An 18,324-nucleotide genomic window follows, 5' to 3' on the forward strand; every position below is an offset into this window, starting at 1 on the left:
ATGTTTGTGTCATTTCACCTTCCCACCTCAATTACGTACGTGTGTGTATGTGTGCCATTTGCCTCACTGTTGGCCCTGCTAAATGTATAAACCTATGTCTCGTTTCCCTTTGAGTCACATGGTGTCCGATAAGGCAGACTTTGTCCTCACGTGTCTCTCGCTCTCTCTTTCTGGTCTCTCTCACCTTACGCTACCTCGACTCAGAAGATTGATCCAAGCATTTGAGCTCCAGAACCTTGACTGAAGTCCCACCATAAGTGGAGGTGGATGTTCTTTTCTTTCCCACCGTACGGTCACTCCGACCCCCCTCAAAGCAGAATCCTGCCTCACTGCACATGCACGGTGCAGAGCACATTCTGTTGTATTCCGCTCAGAGACATACTGATGTTAGATCATGTTGGCATTGGTGTTTGTAGATCCACAGTATGTGGGTGCAAAACAGGGAAGTGGTTGTGTGTTTTCACAGCTCTACAAATTGTAGATAAATGTACACACACAACAGATGGTACCCGTGCTGCAGCTCAGTTCCTAGTAAGTGTATCTGTCTGTTTGTCTACGTTAGTGTGGTTGGTACTGTGTGTGTGTGTCTTTGTGTTTGTTTGTGTGTGTGTGTGGACTACTTGTGGCTCAGTGTCAGGGTGCAATTTCTCTTCACGTGAGCAGTCATGTGGGTCTCTAACCTAGTTTGGCCTCTTGGAATACAACAATGTGTGTTTGTGTGTGTGTATACATATATATGTTTGTCAATGCAAAGTGTGTGTACATACATGCATATACATTTGTGTGTGTGTGTGTGTATAATTCCACAACAAGCATTTCCCAGTTCCCACGGCAACTTTTCATGACTTCCTCATGGTTCTTTGTTGTCCTCATCCTTCATCCTAGGGCATGTGGGTAATTGAGGCTAATAACTTTTTTTCCGGTGCTCAGGGCCAAAGCAGGTCATCTTCCTAAAGGCTAATAGGTTACACACCCACAAACGATTAGCCTACACTCGGGAGGAACGCTGCCTTGTGAGCACTGAATGGCTCGCAGGCAGATACGGTCACAGTATTGTGCACACACACACACACACAGACACAGACTCACACAAACACATACACTCACACAAACAGACAGACTCACTCTCATGCCATGCCCCAGTGCTATTTACGTACATGGAGACAGACAGCTGTCCAGTACACAGGGTCAACGTCACCCGCTCCAGTCACCCAATAGCACACCATACCTTTTTTGGGTTACTGTGAGTGTGTGTGAGAGAAATAGAGAAGAGAGAGCGAGTGCCAGTAAATTCAACCATGAGAAATAACCATCAATGATTCTCAATCAGAATCCAGTGTGCAGGGTCATTGTGTGTATATGCACGTTTTTTGTGCTTATGTGGTGAGCGCGTGTGTGTTGGTGGAACAGATGGAAGGATAGCTGGTGTCTAATCTGGGACGGTTAATCTGTTTAATACCTACTGTCCACAACCGAACCGTCGACAACAACACCTCTCCACTCAATCACCTGGACTGGAGACAGTTACCAAGACAACCGCTGGGAGAGAGAACTTGCTTTTAAGGGTCAATTTGATGCGTGCGTGGGAGCTCTTCACACTGAAGTCTATAGGCACACATGACTGGAACTGCGATCTAGATCGTTTGATTGGAGAGTAATGCCAATGATTGCTTAGCGCTTTATAATGTGACAAATGACTGTTATTGCGTCCCCCGAAAATGGAGCATGGCAGGAGCATGCTCGTCGTTTTGACAGCGGTGTGATGGATGGGTGAGCTGTAGCAGCATGCTTCAAAGGATGACACGGCCCCTCGTGTCATACGTCTGATGGATCCAGGATATACGATATCACTGTGCAGGACAGTCATTCTGTCAAACACCAGGAGACGCACGTACACACACGCACACACACCCACCCACACACAAACACACACACACACACACACACACAGGATATGACCCAAGGATGTATGAGCATTGCATAACATCATTGCTGACTCATCTCTCTCACACACACACACTCACGCACTCACACACACACCAGATGCCCTAGTGGCCTACTTCCTGCTCCTCACCGAATACCAGTTGCTTGACACCCAACTTTGTGGTCTACAATTATCACTAATCAGTTGAATCTGCTGCCTATTCCTCACAGCTAATCTACATCATCCGCAGCCTTAAAACCTTCTAAAAAAAGCTTTTTAAAATGTCAATGTATTGATTGAGGTGTCTGTTCACCTTAACTTGTGCAGGTCTAAGCAAATACTATGGCTAGTAATCTGTGTATGGACTGTGTATGGCTCAACCTGTATTTGTTTAGTTAGTTACCTGGGATAATTATGTAGACACATTACACAAAGTCACTGGGGTGCATGTCTGTAAACACACATTTGGCACTTACGGGACTAAGCCATTGGTGATCCAAATTAAGCACACCTATGTTAGGTCATGGGACGCTTTGACGGTGTTCGTTGATCTGTGTGTGTGTGTGACCCTGTGGAATGACACTCGGGGGGTTAGTTGGAAAGGGCTAGGATTGACCTACTTTCTATCAACCGTTCCTCTGACTGACACGGAGACACGCTGAGAATTCAATTCTCTGGACCTGTACCAGCCTGTCTGAGACTCCCTCGGAGAACATTCACGACAAGACACTGTCTTTTTTGTTCTCCCTCTTCAGCTCGCTTTTGGACAGTGAACCCGCCTTCCTCTGTATCCCTCTCTCGTTCGCTGGAAAAGAAGAACATGATCTTGGGAGCAAGAACATGCCCACCCTCCCTCCCTCCCTCCCTCCTCCCCCCCCCCCCCCCTCTGGTTCAATTGCACTCTCTCTTTCTCTCTTCCGGTTCTGTTTGCACTCTCTTTCCTTCCTTCTCACCCTTTTACTATCTCTGTACATCTCTTCTCAATCTCTCTCTTTATCTCCTTCAAAATCCTCATACACATGGACACAGACACACATAGGAATACACAGACACGCACACACACAATACACACACACATAGAGAACCCCAACCTGTTCCATATTCCAGACTAAGTTGGAAAAGAGAACAATGGAGGAGTGGCAGCCAGGCAAATTACTCCACATTTTACCAGGCGGACAGCCAGGTATGTTTTGCCAAGGAATTTAACACAGCACACACACATTTGTAAACATTTAGTCATTTAGCAGACGCTCTTATCCAGAGCGACTTACAGTAAGTACAGGGACATTCCCCCGAGGCAAGTAGGGTGAAATGCCTTGCCCGAGGACACAACATTATTTGGCACGATTGGGAATCGAACCGGTAACCCTCTGATTAATAGCCCCGATTACCTAACCGTTCAGCCATCTGACCCCCGTCAAACACATATACTTACACGCACCCTGGACCCCTTTCGACTTCATGTCACAAACTGGCTCATCTATTTCCTTAAAACAACTGTGCAATCAATGGCCTCTGCACTGTTGAAAGTAGTTTTTTCAGAGATTGGATTTTGGCTATTGGCCAAAAAGATTGTGCTTTTTAATGATCAGGAATCCTTTGTGGGAATGACCCCCTTGTAACTCTGGAGACTCGATAAAGTGTTGTTCATTTGTATACACTATGCTACACGCCAAAAATGCCCGATCAAATTTGAATACAAAAGTATTTGTTATGAGCTTGCTTATGCTTCAAACAAATACATTTGTTACATGCCAAAGCAGTAAAATATTTCATTTGATAAGATTTCCTAACACTTTGTTGTTCATTTAAATTAAGTCAAATTAAGTCAATAGATCCCTGTCCCCCCCCCCCCCTCTTTCTTCTGTTATAGGTGACACCAGAGTAATGTGAGTGTTTTGAGGATCTCATTAAGAGGGAGCTGTTCACACATATACACACACACATACACACACATACTGTAAGTGGACAGCAACACTAAAAGGAGAAGACAGATGGACAGCACAAGATGTACCAGCAACGAAAGCTCACCAAGATTCAAGCTCTCAGTTCAAGCACACACACTTTAACACACACTCCTCAACCCTTATCCATCCCATCCCTCCACCGCGCCCCCTCCCATCCTCCATAGCTCCACCCCCCCCCCCTGCTGACCTACTTTCGCAATGCCGTAGTTACATAACCGAGGTTGTGTTGATCCCAGCAGGCTCAGACTACACGCGCGTACACACGCACACACACGCACTCCTCTTAGAAAACTGGGAAGAAACCCAGAAATGTCATGAGTTACCTCATAAAACACACACCTGTGTGTGTGTGTGCGCGTGCATGTGTTCTGCTCTGCCCTGCTTTTGTCCATTTTAGCATGAGAGACAGGTGAAAATAAAACACAAGAGGTCGACCAGTTTCTCAATGTCTGTGTACCGGGGGCAACAGGGTGTGTTAGCAGGTTTGAACTCATATCCTGGCATCCATTACAAACCCTACCTGGGACTGTGTTTACAATGACTCAAGACAAAAAGGAAATCAAAATGGCCTCTGATTCCTTGTTATCCAAATGATTGTTTTTGCTTTTACCTGCTTCACTAACTCAATTGATGGAAAACATACACCCAATCTGGAGAACAACTTTGGAAAAGGTCTTCAGTGGAATAAAAGGTCATTGGGCCAAAGTTTGTCCCTATGTTACTTTTGTAGTACTTTCACATCCTGACAGACACAGGCGATTTAAATGATATGGCTGCGAACATGACTTCTAAGACCAGACAAGCCCAGTGACTGTACTGAGGTGTTTTTGTTTTCATGTCTGTGAGAGACACGCCATTTACCATCCAAGGTTGTGACCTTTTTATAGACATAAAGATAAAAAACGTGATGTAAAAGCTGTTCTAGGTGTGCACTGCAAATGCCATGGACTGACTGTGCAGTACAGTACCTTCCGAAGGGGTAGTTTGCCCACGGGGGTGTGTGTGTGTCTGTGCGTGTGTTTAAAATGGCAGAAAAGGAAGGGTTTGAGTTGTCTGAGAGAGGAAAGTGCGTGGGTGTATGTGGACGTGGGTGTGTGGGTGTGCGTGGTTGTGCATGTGTGCGTGTTCTGCTGAATACCAGCCTCCCCTGAGCCCCTCGGTATGCTCTACTGACCAGCTCCCTGAGGCTACGGCAACTGTAGAGTTGCTCCTCACCGGGCGTCTGCCCGACTGAACACTGCAGAGGCGTGTGACGTAGCCCCCCCCCTCCCTTTCCTCTCCCCCTCTCTCCGTCAGCCCCCTCTGAATTCCCCTTCTCTTTCTTCTCATCCCGCACTCTCCTCCCCTCCATCTCTGACCTACTTTTCGCCCTGACCTGCTTTGCGAGCTTCCGCATATGCCACGGCTTTTGAAAAAAAAGGAGAGAGAGAGAGAGAAAGGGGAGGGGGTGTACTGAGTCTACTACAAAGCACTGCGGTTTTCGCCGGAATGTCACCTTGCCACCACTCCATGGCTGCCGTGGCAACCTGTCGCGCAGTGTTAGCTCTGTGGTAACTGCATTAGCTGGGCCGTGGGGGTGGGGGGGCAGGCGGTAGGGGGAGGTCTTGTTACCGCCACAGGAACAATAGGACTCTGTTCAACAACCGTGTGCACTAACATACATGCATAACCTCATGCCCATTCATATAGACCCAAAGTAACATACACACAGAAACGTCTGTCAACACGCATGCATACTCAAACACACAAACACATGCACACGTAATAGTTGTATAGTCAGTGACATAAGTTCTTCTTTAATATAGCAACCAGTTATAATGGATAACCAACCCGTGACTGCCAATCATTCTCTAATGTCTCTTATGCAACCATGCGCTGTGACGTAACCAAGCCTTCCAGCTTGTTCTTGACAATCTGCCTTGACGACTAGCTCCAGTTCCATTACATGTATCACCGAACACTTCCTTCAGAGAGGTGCCAGTCTCAGAAATTCCTCTCTGGCCTTTCTTTCTCTTTTTTTAGGACGTTAAATAATTTGTTATGTTCGCTGCAGTGTGATGCATTGTGGGATGATTCCCTGTTCCCACTGTGTCAACACATTTCAGACTATCCTGTCGATGATTCATAGTAGCTCTTGGCGCATAGCCTTATTTCTGTTGCGTAACTCAGACTAATAAGTATAGGCCTACTTAAGTTCATCAAGAGATGCAGGGTTTGTTGTGCCTCTAAATTGTTATCGAAGGTGATCCAATTTACACATCCACTGACCGTCAGTAGGTATGTATGGAAGCAGCAGTTAAGTCAGTGCACAGTTTACAGGTCTATGCACTGACCTGCTCTCAGGTTGAGTGAGTTAGCAATCCAAGTCTACCTTTTGCAGCCTGCATAATCAAAGTGATATGGGATATTCAAGGTACTGTATCTGTGTGTGTGCGCAGCATCATTCCTGACCCCCTTAAAGCTGTATGTGTGTGTGTGTTGGTGTGCGTGTCAGTCAGGGAGTTTATGGCATAAATATCTAGGCCACGGGTTACGTCAGCCATGCCAGATTCTGTTGCCCCACAGGGCCACAGTGTCCCCGTGTGTCACGATGATGCTCCTCGAATTACAATTAATCCTCTCTGCCCAGAACCACGGGGAGAGGGGGATGAGAGGAGGGAGGAAGAGGGGGGATGAGGAGGGTAAGTAAGGGGGGGGGGGGGGATATGTGAACACTGAAGAGCTGTAGTTGTGTTTGTATCTGTGAGGATTTTAACAACCTCATTTATCAGGGGGTCAAGGACTGGGTGTTCTGTTCTGTGCTGAAGTTTAAGTGAAGTTAATAAATTGCCCTCTGGGACTTTTGTTAGTGAGTTTTTGTTTTGCAGCTGGTTTAAATTGACTGTCCTTGAATGTGGTATTTGTTTTTGGGGTTTCTTAGGTTTAGCTTAGCTTCAACCCTTAGCCTTTACCCTATAATCCTAATTTGTGACTCAAAAAGAGCAAGAATCACATGAAACGTCTTCAACTTTGGAAATTCAACATCCGTTTATTTTTGTTCCTTTCACAATCCCCAAAAGATTTTCCCATCTTGATCATTGCACTTTCAACAGTGTGAAATATAGCAATATACTACTGGACACAAGCCTCATTCAAATTTCCTCCATTTCACTTAAACCTTTCGGCAAACAACAAACATTACACAGTATCACAGAGTACAAATGGTGATGGGGGCAGGGGGGGGCATGGAGTCATGGGTAAACACACATCACAATCAGGAAGAGCATAGGGTATGGAACAAGGGTTGGGACACATTAATAGCCCAAATAATAATAGAAATTGAATATAATAAAAAATAATATTAATAAAATAATAAAGTAATAAAATAATGTTATCCAAGAAAAAGAGAGAGCCAACTTTACATTTATACAAAATGGCCAAAGGCAGGCACCTGGAAGTGAAACAGTTAACATCGCTTGCACTGGGCATTACAGATAGAACTACATATAGGTGAGGAGATAGGGGATTGATCATATGGAGTCTGAAAGAAAGAGGCACATTAGAAAAAGTTAAGAGCAGCTTTGTCTATTGGAACTCAAGTGTACTAACCACTAAAACTTCCAGTGACCCAAAGTTTCATAGAGCCCATGTTTGTGCTTAGGTAGCTAACCCTCAAAATAGGGTCTTCAAGGGTGAGATTGACTGGTAACTACAGACTGTACTCTGGTGATATGTTGATGCCAGCCTTGACAGTGTGGCCTTACATGATTGTAGGTTTCCCAATGGCTTATCCTCAACATCACCTGGGTGTTATGAAATACTGCAGCATACAACCTTGATATGACGGACCCAAAATATTAGACATGGAACCCGAAGAGACATGAAGAAATATACAGGTATGATTTTCTACAAGCTGTGGTTCATACAGACATCAAAAGGAAACATTTTTGAGGCATTTTGTCAACAAGTAAGGACTGTACAAAGACTCCAACAAAGACAGACTGGTAACTTTTCATGTCTACGACTTTCACGTTCCCCTTGTAGTGTTTTTTATTTTTATTTTTTCGTTTTCTTCTTAAAATATATTTAAATATATGTAAATCTATATAACAGTAATATACAATCCAAGTGCTTGAAAAGTTATGAGGTGTCTGCTGTGCAGAAAGGGGTGTGGATCACGGTAACTGGTAAAGACGATTTTCATGGGTGGGGGGGGGGGGGGGGGGGAACAGGAGGAAGAATGGAACTCTTTGTCTGTGGGGAGGGGGAAGAGACGTATTTCTTTGGTCAAAAGAATGTTCCCATAATGCTTTGCGAACTGTATGCCTGCTGCGTCGGCCACCCACAAAGTCAGAAAGTGAGACATTGACCCCCCCTTGGCATACCAGAGGTTTGACTGAGTTTGAAGGTCACATGACCCAGGGAGCACCACAAGGCCGGATCACGTCTTGTCATTTTACTGTCCAACCATTCATTGGGATATAATGTTTATGTTTTCCAGAGGAAAACAAATCTCACAGGCTGAGACGGGATACGAGTTCCATTCTAGTCCTCCTCGCCTTTACTTCAATACCTCCCAGATCTGGGATCAACTGTCATTATTGGAAGTAAGGATGGAGGGAGCAAGGTCCATGGAAAGAAAATTGTTGAAACACAGTGAACCATGATGTTGAACCCGCTCCACAACCACTGGACTGCATAGCTTGGTAGAGCTAAAGCCATTGTTTGAGCTGTGCAGGTAGTACGCGTATGGCATAGTGATAAGTTGTGAAATACCAGTTGATGCAGCGGAAGGTCATAGGGCGACATCTTGTAAGTGTCTTTTTCTGTTTTGGTGGCGTTCTCTAGGCTCTACTCCCGCCTGTTGTTACGTCCATTTCTGCTGCTGGCTCCCTTCCCACCTGCCTTCCTTGCCTCCTCTCTCTCCTGCGTTGTCTGAGACTCGTCCTCGCTGTACTCGGCCGCATTCTCCACCTCCCCGCTGTCGCCACTGCCGTGCCCACCTTGTTGATTGCTGGGCAGGGCTAGGTAGGGATGCTGGGGCAGGGTGGGAGATGGCGATGCCGAGGAGGGGGAACCGATTGGTGCATCCCCTTGGGTTCCACTTGCGCCGTTGGACAGGGCTCTGTACTTGAGGCGGAGCTTGTGGGGCAGGGCTGTGGCTTTCACCTCGGTCTGGCAGTCGATTCCATGGCTCTGGGCCGCCCCCACCATCAAGGCACCGTTTTGCAATGCCCTCTGGTTGTAGCTTCCCATCTCAGAGGAGGATGAGGAGGGGGACTCGTCATCCGTGGATCCCTCCTTGTCGGAGCTGCGGGGGTCCCCGTCGCTGGAGGAGGTGTCCTTACCAGATGAAGAGTGTTCCTGGTAGTACCCCTCGGCTCTGGGCCCCCCTTCGTATGTAAGCACTGGGGGCTCTTCGTCCAAGGTGCTGAGGTAGGCCTGGTGGCGCTGGTAGGAGTGTGCCCTGCCCTCCTCACTGCTGTGGAGGAGCTCTGGGGCAAAGGGGTTCTGAGAGTCCTTGTGGTCCTCTTGGCCTTGGTAGCTGTATGGTCCGACCTCGGCATCGTGCTGCTGTTGGGAGTGAAAGTCATACCTGGGTTCTTCGGTCGAGTCGCAATGGCTGTTGGTGTACTCGTAGGGAGGGGAGTCTAGGGTTTTCCTCTCCAGACGCTCAGCGACATCCATGATGCTCTCGGAGGACTTGAAGGAAGGATGCCCTGTCTGGGTGTTGTGAGCCCCAGACGGCCTGCTCTGCTGGGCCAGGTCCATCTCCTCTCTCCTCTGGTTGTCCATTGGATAGGAAGTGCTGCCAGATCGGTAAAGGATCACACTCCTCTGGGCAGAGGCACCCTGGGAAGCTGGGCTGGCAGCCTCCTGGTGGTGGTGGTGGAGTTGCTGGTGCTGGTAGTCCATGGCACATTCAGCCTCTTGGGACCTGTGCTGGTGATCATGAAAAACTCCATTGGGTATTTTGTCCATGTCCATGCTTGTGGACTCCCTTTTGATTTCGTAGGCCATGGGTTCAGGACTGTCTCTGGAGGAACCGTCAGACAAGTCTGAGAGGGAACCACGAGGGGAGTACTTGGGGAGCGGGGTGTGACGTTCCCCCCGGCTAGACTGTTCCGCCTCAGAAGAGTCCGAGTTGAGCATTACCTGGGAGGCGCTAGAGTAGCCACTGCTGGAGAAGTAAGGGTTGCCGGTGGGATTTCCGTTGGTGCCAGCGGCAGCCGCAGAACTGTTGGAGATCTGCTGGCTCTTCTCCATGTAGGAGGCGGTAGTGATCAGGCCAAATCGCAGCTTCAGTTGCAGAAGTTCAGTCTTCAGGCGGACGTTCTCCTCATTCAGCGCCATGACGCGATTCTCCAGCACCATGTCGTTGAGGCGCCGTTTCTCCCTGGAGCGCTTGGCCGCCTCGTTGTTCTTGCGGCGTTTCTCCCAATAGGACGCGTCCTTCTTCTCGTCAGAGATGAACTCCCGCTTGCGCCGGCATGACATGTTGGCCTTGCTGCCTTTGCTCTGGCGGCCCGAGCGTGAGCCACCGTCGGGCTGAGGGGACGGAAGACTCTCACTGTAGTTGGAGTAGGTGTCAACGTCCATGTTGTTTTTGTTGGCGGATGATTGCAGGTGTAGACTAAGGCTTTCCATTGTAGTCTTGTTGGGGCCAGACAAGTCTGGCAAAAAGGGCAAAGGGGGAGGGAAAGGATAAGTGCGTTGTGGAGAGAACCTTTTTTGGGAGGGTGTTCTTTTCCTAAGTTGCAGGATCTGCGAAAAATTCTGGATGAGGTATTTGAGCTCCTCTTAAGGAGAACCTCATTGATTTCGTTGTTAAAGTTCAAGTGTCAAAATTTGCCAAGAAGATCAAAAAGAGGTGAAACTCAACGAAAACCTCGCACATTGAACTTGTTTCCCAAACTTCACCTCAGACAAACTGAGAACAGCCACTGACTTAAGGCAACGCCAATAAAGTATCTCAGAACTGGTTCAAAGTAGCCGTCAAGTTGGTAATCTCTTGTTGATGGCGTGCAGTTGCGTAGACTGAAGAAGGTATTCTCTTTTTCAACTTGTATCTTTGTCAACCTTAACCAGAGCTTAGCTGTTCGATACTGTGTGGACTGATGCCCTTCTTTTCTGGGGCGTATTACTCAGCGATGTAGGTCACTCCGTCTACTCCAAGGGTTTTTCCACGGCTCAGCAATCCCTAGGGGCCCAGTTTCAGTGCCGCTTGCTCACGAGGAACCAGACTATGGAAAGGAGGAGAAAGAGAGAGGGAAGATTCATTAGTTGTCTGACTTAAATACCACATTGAACTGTGACCTACATTTGGCATTTCATGTAAAGCTATACGGTTTTCCACAGACCACTAAACATTTTACCATGTAGTCACCTGATCTATATGTAAAATATTTCCTAGATTTTAAATGCGCATCAATACTAGTCAGAATACAACTCTGGCTTTTCCAACTCCTGCCAATAGGTGCAGCATGAAACAACCCATGTCATGCAAGATTCGACATAAGATTACTTAATTTGGACATACATGTTTTATGACCATTCAAATAGTCTCAGAGCTATCATGTTCTGGAACTAGCTGCCAAAACCAGTAAGGGCTACAAAAGCGGTTAAATGGTAATACTTTCGACAATCCTCTCTTTCATACAAGATAAAGAGAATGGCAAATAAAAGGGGGTTGGATTCTTTCAGACATAACTCATCAGAACACTGGAAAGAGGGATAGTTAGCTGGGAAAGTGAAACGGGTTAGACGGGCACAGGGCAGGGAGGGAACAAGGGAAGGACTGGGCAGTGGCGGTTACGGGGTGTACGCTTTCCAGAGAAAAATAGGTCAGTCATACGTGGTGGGGGTTAGGTGCGCGAAAGGCTGGGCTGAGCAGAGCTGTAATGTGCTGCAGAGCTCTTGTGTAAGACCCTGCACTGTCACAGTCACATAACCAGGACTTGGCAAGGGCTGAGTGAGTGCCAAGGGCTTCAGACAGACAGGCGCAGAGAGAGAGGGAGTGAAGAAGAGAGTGTGAGGGAGGGGAAGGTAGGGAAGTTGGGTAGTCGGGCAGTAGGGCAATCATTCAATGAATTAACGGCTCTTAGTAAATGGATATATTTGGATATATACACATATAAGTGTTTGTTTTTGATAGTGTACAAATGATTGTGTACACAAAAAGGCAATTGAAATGTTATGCCCTTTAATGAGGTCTATTCCTCAACAATTTTGTACATTGTCTTTTTCAACTTAGTATATAGCCTATGTCTCCTAGCCTAACCGAAGCTTAGGCAGACACGGCTTGTTATGTAACTGTATCTTGACTGGAGGTGGCAGTAGTTTTTTTTTATGTTGATATGGCTCCGGTCCACCTATATTTCAAATAATTCAGCCTGTCACGGTCTCAGTTTAAAACAAAATGCCCGCTAGTCAGGTATTACACAACACACCCGAACACGGAAACATTTGCCAATACCCTTCTCAGTCAACAACAATGTTGCGGCGTATGCTGTTGATTCATCTCAGTAGTTTACATGCTCTCTCAGTCTCTCTGTTTTGGGTCTGTGTTCCTCACCCCGGCTGTTCCGCAAAAATTAATAATGCACCGTTAAACATCGGCGTCAACCATGTGTTATTCGGCATGTTCCCTGCAAACTGATTCGATGATAGGCCAACACGCGATATAGGCTACTAATCTAGGTCACTGCTGGTTTAGAATTCGTCACTTTGGCACCCCATCACTAACAACACCCGAAAGTAAACAGGGCACTTCCGTCAAAACAAGACGTCAGTTGGCATCAGTAAAGCTGATAACAGATTTAACAAACGGAAAGACTGTATCGACACGACACAAATATGAACGTTGTGTGTGATATAAACAGTGGAATTAAATAAATTGGCAATATATTTTGTAAAAGAACAAAACATGAAACGAATCATTGTAATGTGTTCATGTCCATCCTGTGAATCGCTGGTCTATTTACTAGTAGGCTAAAAGTAAACTAGTGGTTGCAAAATGAATCGCAGTGTAAATCGAATTGCCATTTAATCTGGCGAATTTCTCCTCTAGGAGTTAGTCTCCACTCAATTGAGTTGGTTATGATCTGATTACATAACCATAATTCCGTTTTATTTCCCTGCAATTTCATGAAATCCCCAGCTACACAACGGAAAAGAGAATGTTGAAATCTACTTGGGGTTTTCCAACAGTTGCAAATACATTACCAATTTTCTAATACAAAGAATGATAGTTATAGTGGTTTCTGGATTTGTATACTTGGGGAAACTAACTGGACGACGAAAAGCTCATATCAAACCTCAAGGGGTAAGCTTTAGTACGTAAGGAAAAAAGGAAGGTGAGGGAAACGCTTAAATACGTGTTCACTGTCCCACTGACCTAGAAACCGCTCTGCGCAGTAAACACAAGCCTAGTCTTTGACGGTGCGCCATCAAATAGGTTAGTAGGACTCGAAAGAGAGAGCGGGAGAGAGAAGGAATTAGAGTGTGCTCTAAAAATAGAGCGGGGTGTGTGTGGAGGGGGGGGGGGGGGGGGTTAAGGCAGGAGGGAGGGAAGCGCAAAGTATGGGGGCTGAAGGAATTCAACCGGTGGACATTTTACAGACACTGCGTATAAGAAAATTAAAAAACTGATTAAGTCAGCAACACCCGATTATAAAATCCCCAATCATTCCAACACGAGTCGAGTAAGGTTCTGCAATGCTAAACGTCATGCATTAGTGAAAATTGGAAGTGTGTGTGTGTGTGCGTGTGTGTGTGTGGGGCATAGGAAATGGCATTGACGTCAGAGCGGACACCCATATTCCAGCCCAAATCATATTCCAAGGCCTACCAGCTTCACAGAACTGCCGCGCTGGATGTCCAGCTTTACATGAGGAAATCATTGTGCTACACACACACACGTGGCAGCAAACAATGTTGGATATAAAACATTGTACTCTTGTAAGGCTCATGGTTTATTTTTACTTTGCTACCTACTCAAAAGGGGACATATTGCAACAATGAAAACCTCAGACATCTGAGGGTTTCAAACAAAGAATCAACCTTCACCACACATTTGAGTGAGTCAAAACAATGACTCACCATCGCTACAATTGTGAACTTATGGCTGAGGGATATCTAAAGAACATGAACAATGTCGGTCCTCAAGCCCCTCTGATTTCATGTTCATCCATCTCTTGAGACACAATCTGCAAACACACACCCATAAATATTTTGGCCACTAACTTTGTCTTCCAACAAAGAGAGACCAACAACAAAGGAATCCTGAGATTGCAGAGAGGCTCCAACTTTCACATGAACATGCCTTGCCAAAAACATTCACACAATCCCACTTACACATTTTTTTTCCTGGTCATGCAGTAGGATATGCACCCATCTTTAAGCTAAATTTCCCTTGAGGGCTATCGTGGAAAATTAAGTCCTTCATACTTTAAGAATATTTTTGTGTCTGTGACTTGTTGGGAATGTGTTTTCTATATAGTGTAAAAGGAATGACCATTCAGTTAAAACGGTCAAACAGACTACTTGTCACAGAATAGAAGTACTACAATCTTTTTCATGTATTCTTGAAAGAAAAAGAAACACGTCTGCTTTGGTTTGATTAAGTGGAGTGAGAGTCAGGCTAACTCAGCAATTGCAACATCTCTTGACTTGTTTTTCTCTAGGGGAGAGAAAGAAAGAAAAAAGCCCCTATGATTTGTAGACCTCATTAAAACTCAGAAAGTTGAGATATGCTGATATAATGATTGAACTGTGTCTTACAGACTAACTGTGACCTCTATGGTATCCCTTCACAGCAGAAATTGTCAAAACGTTGTGCAAGCGTGGCCTTGGTGACCTGTGTATACAGCCCAGCCAAGCAGTTCTGCTATTTTAGATTCCGTAAAAGGTTTTTCCAAGGAGTGACAAAGACAGAAAAAGTGTTCTGTAGAAAGGCTCGTAAAATAAGTGCCGTTTTTCAACTGTTTCTTGTCCAAATACAGAGAGACTGTAAAAGGAAAACGTTTTTTTGTTTTTGTTTCAGTGTGTCTAGTTAGAGGCTGCTCTCACTGTGTGGTCACAGTCTTTGGCTCTTAACTCATACCTCATGAATTATCCTAACCAGAGGCCAAGTTGACCTACATTTGGAAGGGACTTATGTGGGAGACCAACTGGCAGCCTCAAATTTTCAGCGCTTTGCTGTTGTCTTATTATGGAGGGAGGTGGGGGGTGGGTTCAATTACATCACATCCTGAAGGAACCCTAGTCCCAACCACAACCTTGTTTAATTATATATTTTAATAACGCATGGCACAGGCAGGCAAATCACAGCTAATTGTTGGCTACACACAGATATATATATATATATATATAAGTATATAGAGGGGGGGAGGGGGCGGTTCCTGATGAAGGTAAATATAGTAGAAGAGGTTTACATTAATAAACAGGTTGTGAGAGATCTGGGTTACATAATGGTTTAGGCTGGAGGAAATAATATATATCAACCAATGGCAGGTGGGGTATCTTGATTGCCTGTGCCCAGGGCAATAGTCTTGGTTGCTTGTTGCACAGAAACACCTGGCTTCTCTTTGCATTAGAGTGGTACTCATAAGGATTGACTCCTCATGTCAACGTGTTGCAAAAATACATGGAAAATACGAGTAGGCCTACTACTTATTTAAGTAATTATTATACAAAATATGATGTGAGAAATACATATTTTCTATTCCAATTCATTACAAAAGAGAGGAAATACCAAAAACACTAATTGGCAAATATGACTGAAAAATCTCTATTAATCATTTTCTGTCCCACGAAAGAAACGCAAAAAAGCATTCTTTCAACTGCGTAGCTGTTCTCATTGGCCCATATTTTCAAACATTGAGTTTCTGGAAAATATCTGGTTCCAAGGTTAAATAACCATTCGTTCCTCCTTAAAAAAAATCATTTTGTTAAACATTTGTTAAATGCTTAATGTGTTGAAAGGGCATGTCAAAATACATATTTATATCCTAGGCCTACAGCTAGATACATAAAGTGCTACACGTGACAGTCGAACAAGTGTTCCATGTGGAAATGGATAGTGCGTCTCCAGGACTTACAACACGACATAAGGAGGTCACCGCTAGAAACGGGATGACCCCATCCATAAACTAAATGGTGAAAAAGGTTACGACGCTGCAAACACCACATGGCTCTTAAACGAGGAAGTTATTTATAGGCCTACACATGGAAATCATCACCTGAAATATAACGAACTGCAAGCCTATCACTGACCACTTCATATAGCTTCTGCAATTTAGACGAATTCCAGTGTACATATAGGCTACTTCGTGACACTATCAAAATTGTTGGTGTGAAATTTCAGGGGAAACGCTCATTTGCTCACAGGGGGCGGCCAAAAGGAAAAATTCTACATCGTGTACGTAGCCTACATCCTCCATTCCCTGGAAAATATAATGGGGATTGGGGAAAACGATCGCCTCGCCTTGACATTGAACACATTGAGGAATGCACCAAGCACGCCTCCAAACCACACAAAAGCATCCCATTCTATAAATAACGCCTTGTACAAAACTCGGGACGCAGCAAATATTCAGTATTGGACAGTGCCACATTATGTGAAAACCACATTTAATAAAACTACTCTGATATAATTGTCTCAAAGTCACAAGCTTGCTACCGGTAGGGCGAGTCGCAATGTGAACAATACCCCCATACAAAAGCATAATCCATGTCTCCAATCTAAAGAGAATACGGAATCAGTTAATCAATTGGGACTATCGCTATAGTAATGCACAGTCCTATTACTAACACAAAAGTAGGCTACGTGTTACTATTTACGCACAGAATTCGGCACAAAAGAGAACAATCTTTTGTTCACGTACCTTTACTGAAGTGACGTGTCTCACAAAAAAATGCACGCTGCCGGACACAAAGCTGTCTCCTTCCGCAGTTGAAGTTCGTGTCCTCTATTTCTCTGTTTTCTTCATTCAAAGATGAGCTATCGGTTGAAATCCGGCGCGAGTGGTCTTTCTCCGCTCTTAGGTTGGGTCAGTCAGGATGAAGTCCTCTGGATGCTATGTCTCCCGTGTTGCTTTGAGTCTAGTGTTATGTTGGGGACGTGATCCAGTTTCTCTCCCTCTCCCCGCTAGAATGTATGTTAGTAGGTCAGCGGTTGCGTAACAGCGCTTTGGCTGCCTAGTCACGTTTTTGTTCTTTCTCTCGCGCGCGTTCCCTGTAAGTCCCCCCCTCCGTTTTTGTCCCCCGTGTCCCTTGATGCCATAACAGTTCACGGGAGAGGGGCCAAGTGACTAAAGACTGGTATAGGCGTAATGCCAGACGTAGAAGCGATTCAGATGTAGGTCAAGGATTTGTAGGCCAGTAGGTTGCAAAAAGGATAATGTAGTAACACCATGTTTGGAGCCAGGATACGAGAAAGGCTTTTTGCTCTTTCATTAATTTGCAAACTCATCACATTAAAGAAAATCACATCATTAAAAAGTATTTTTTTTATAAATGGCACTCAGTTTAACAATGTAACAATATTTTCCCACGTTCTCTCAGCTGAAAACGATCCATCTATCCACATGACCATCAGAACAAAACACAAACTCTGACAAACTCTGACGCAAGGCCGTAATCATAATATATATTGGGGGGGACGACCCCCAATGTTCAAATCTGGTCAAAATGACCCCCCCAATATATTGATATTTAAATATAAACAGAAATGTGCTACGCTATGACAGGCAACCAACTACGCTGTCTGAAATGATCATAAACAATTAAATTTGTCCCCCCCAATGTTGACTCCATGGCTATGGCCTTGCTCTCAAGTGAACCTTTACAGCATCGGACACTGCTTCAAAGGATGTTTGCTCAGTTATTTGTGGCCCACATTAGCCACGCACAAGAGAGTAATAGATTCTGAATATAATGATTTTGTTTGGAAATGTGGTCAACTAATTGCTTATTTATTCAGGCTCCCCTGTCCATGACACAATCACTCTCTTCTCCATCAAACTCAGAGAGTACATTTTGATTGGGTAATGTTGCTGTTTGTTCCCCGTGTGGTTGTAAAGCAGGTCAAGTATCTTTATCAGTGGATATGTGGACATGTTTCTCCACAGACTGTCACTGTTGCTGCATTGTGACTGGACGTAGCCCAACAGGTTGTCACAATCAGAGAATGACAGACCCTCGACCAGCCATAAGCACTTACGTAATGGCATTGCAGTGCAACGTACGTCCCGAGCCTACAGAGCTGGAAACGTCCTCCAGGTCAGTGTGAAAGGGAAACGTCTGGTGTGTGTGTGTGTGTGTGTGTGTGAAAGAGAGACAGATCCATATTCCACAGATCCATACCCTCCCCCGCCCACCTTCTCCTTGGGCTCAGTCTGCAGACAACCTTGAGGAAACGTTGGCCTTGAACATGGGATCTCCCCCCCCCCC

At 45.3% G+C, this 18,324-nt stretch overlaps 2 protein-coding genes across 3 annotated transcripts in view; both read right to left on the minus strand.

Annotated features, from left to right (window-relative positions):
* The window catches only part of LOC124483458 (lectin L6-like), a 504,761-nt gene that overhangs the window by 130,729 nt on the left and 355,708 nt on the right, over positions 1–18,324 (minus strand). The gene's annotated exons all lie outside the window — the stretch shown is intronic.
* On the minus strand, positions 6,894–17,054 carry nfil3-5 (nuclear factor, interleukin 3 regulated, member 5). Of its 2 annotated transcripts, XM_047043918.1 has the most exons (3): positions 16,758–17,054; positions 8,896–11,114; positions 6,894–8,864 (listed from the first exon to the last, which is right to left on the minus strand). In XM_047043918.1, the coding sequence occupies exons 2-3, from the start codon at positions 10,516–10,518 to the stop codon at positions 8,715–8,717; spliced, it is 1,773 nt and encodes a 590-aa protein (XP_046899874.1). In that variant the 5' UTR covers positions 10,519–11,114; positions 16,758–17,054; the 3' UTR covers positions 6,894–8,714. The 2 variants fall into 2 exon arrangements, with proteins under 2 accessions (XP_046899874.1, XP_046899873.1); XM_047043917.1 differs by having other exon boundaries at positions 6,894–11,114.

The sequence above is a fragment of the Hypomesus transpacificus genome, chromosome 21, assembly GCF_021917145.1.
Source record: "Hypomesus transpacificus isolate Combined female chromosome 21, fHypTra1, whole genome shotgun sequence".
NCBI lineage: Eukaryota > Metazoa > Chordata > Actinopteri > Osmeriformes > Osmeridae > Hypomesus > Hypomesus transpacificus.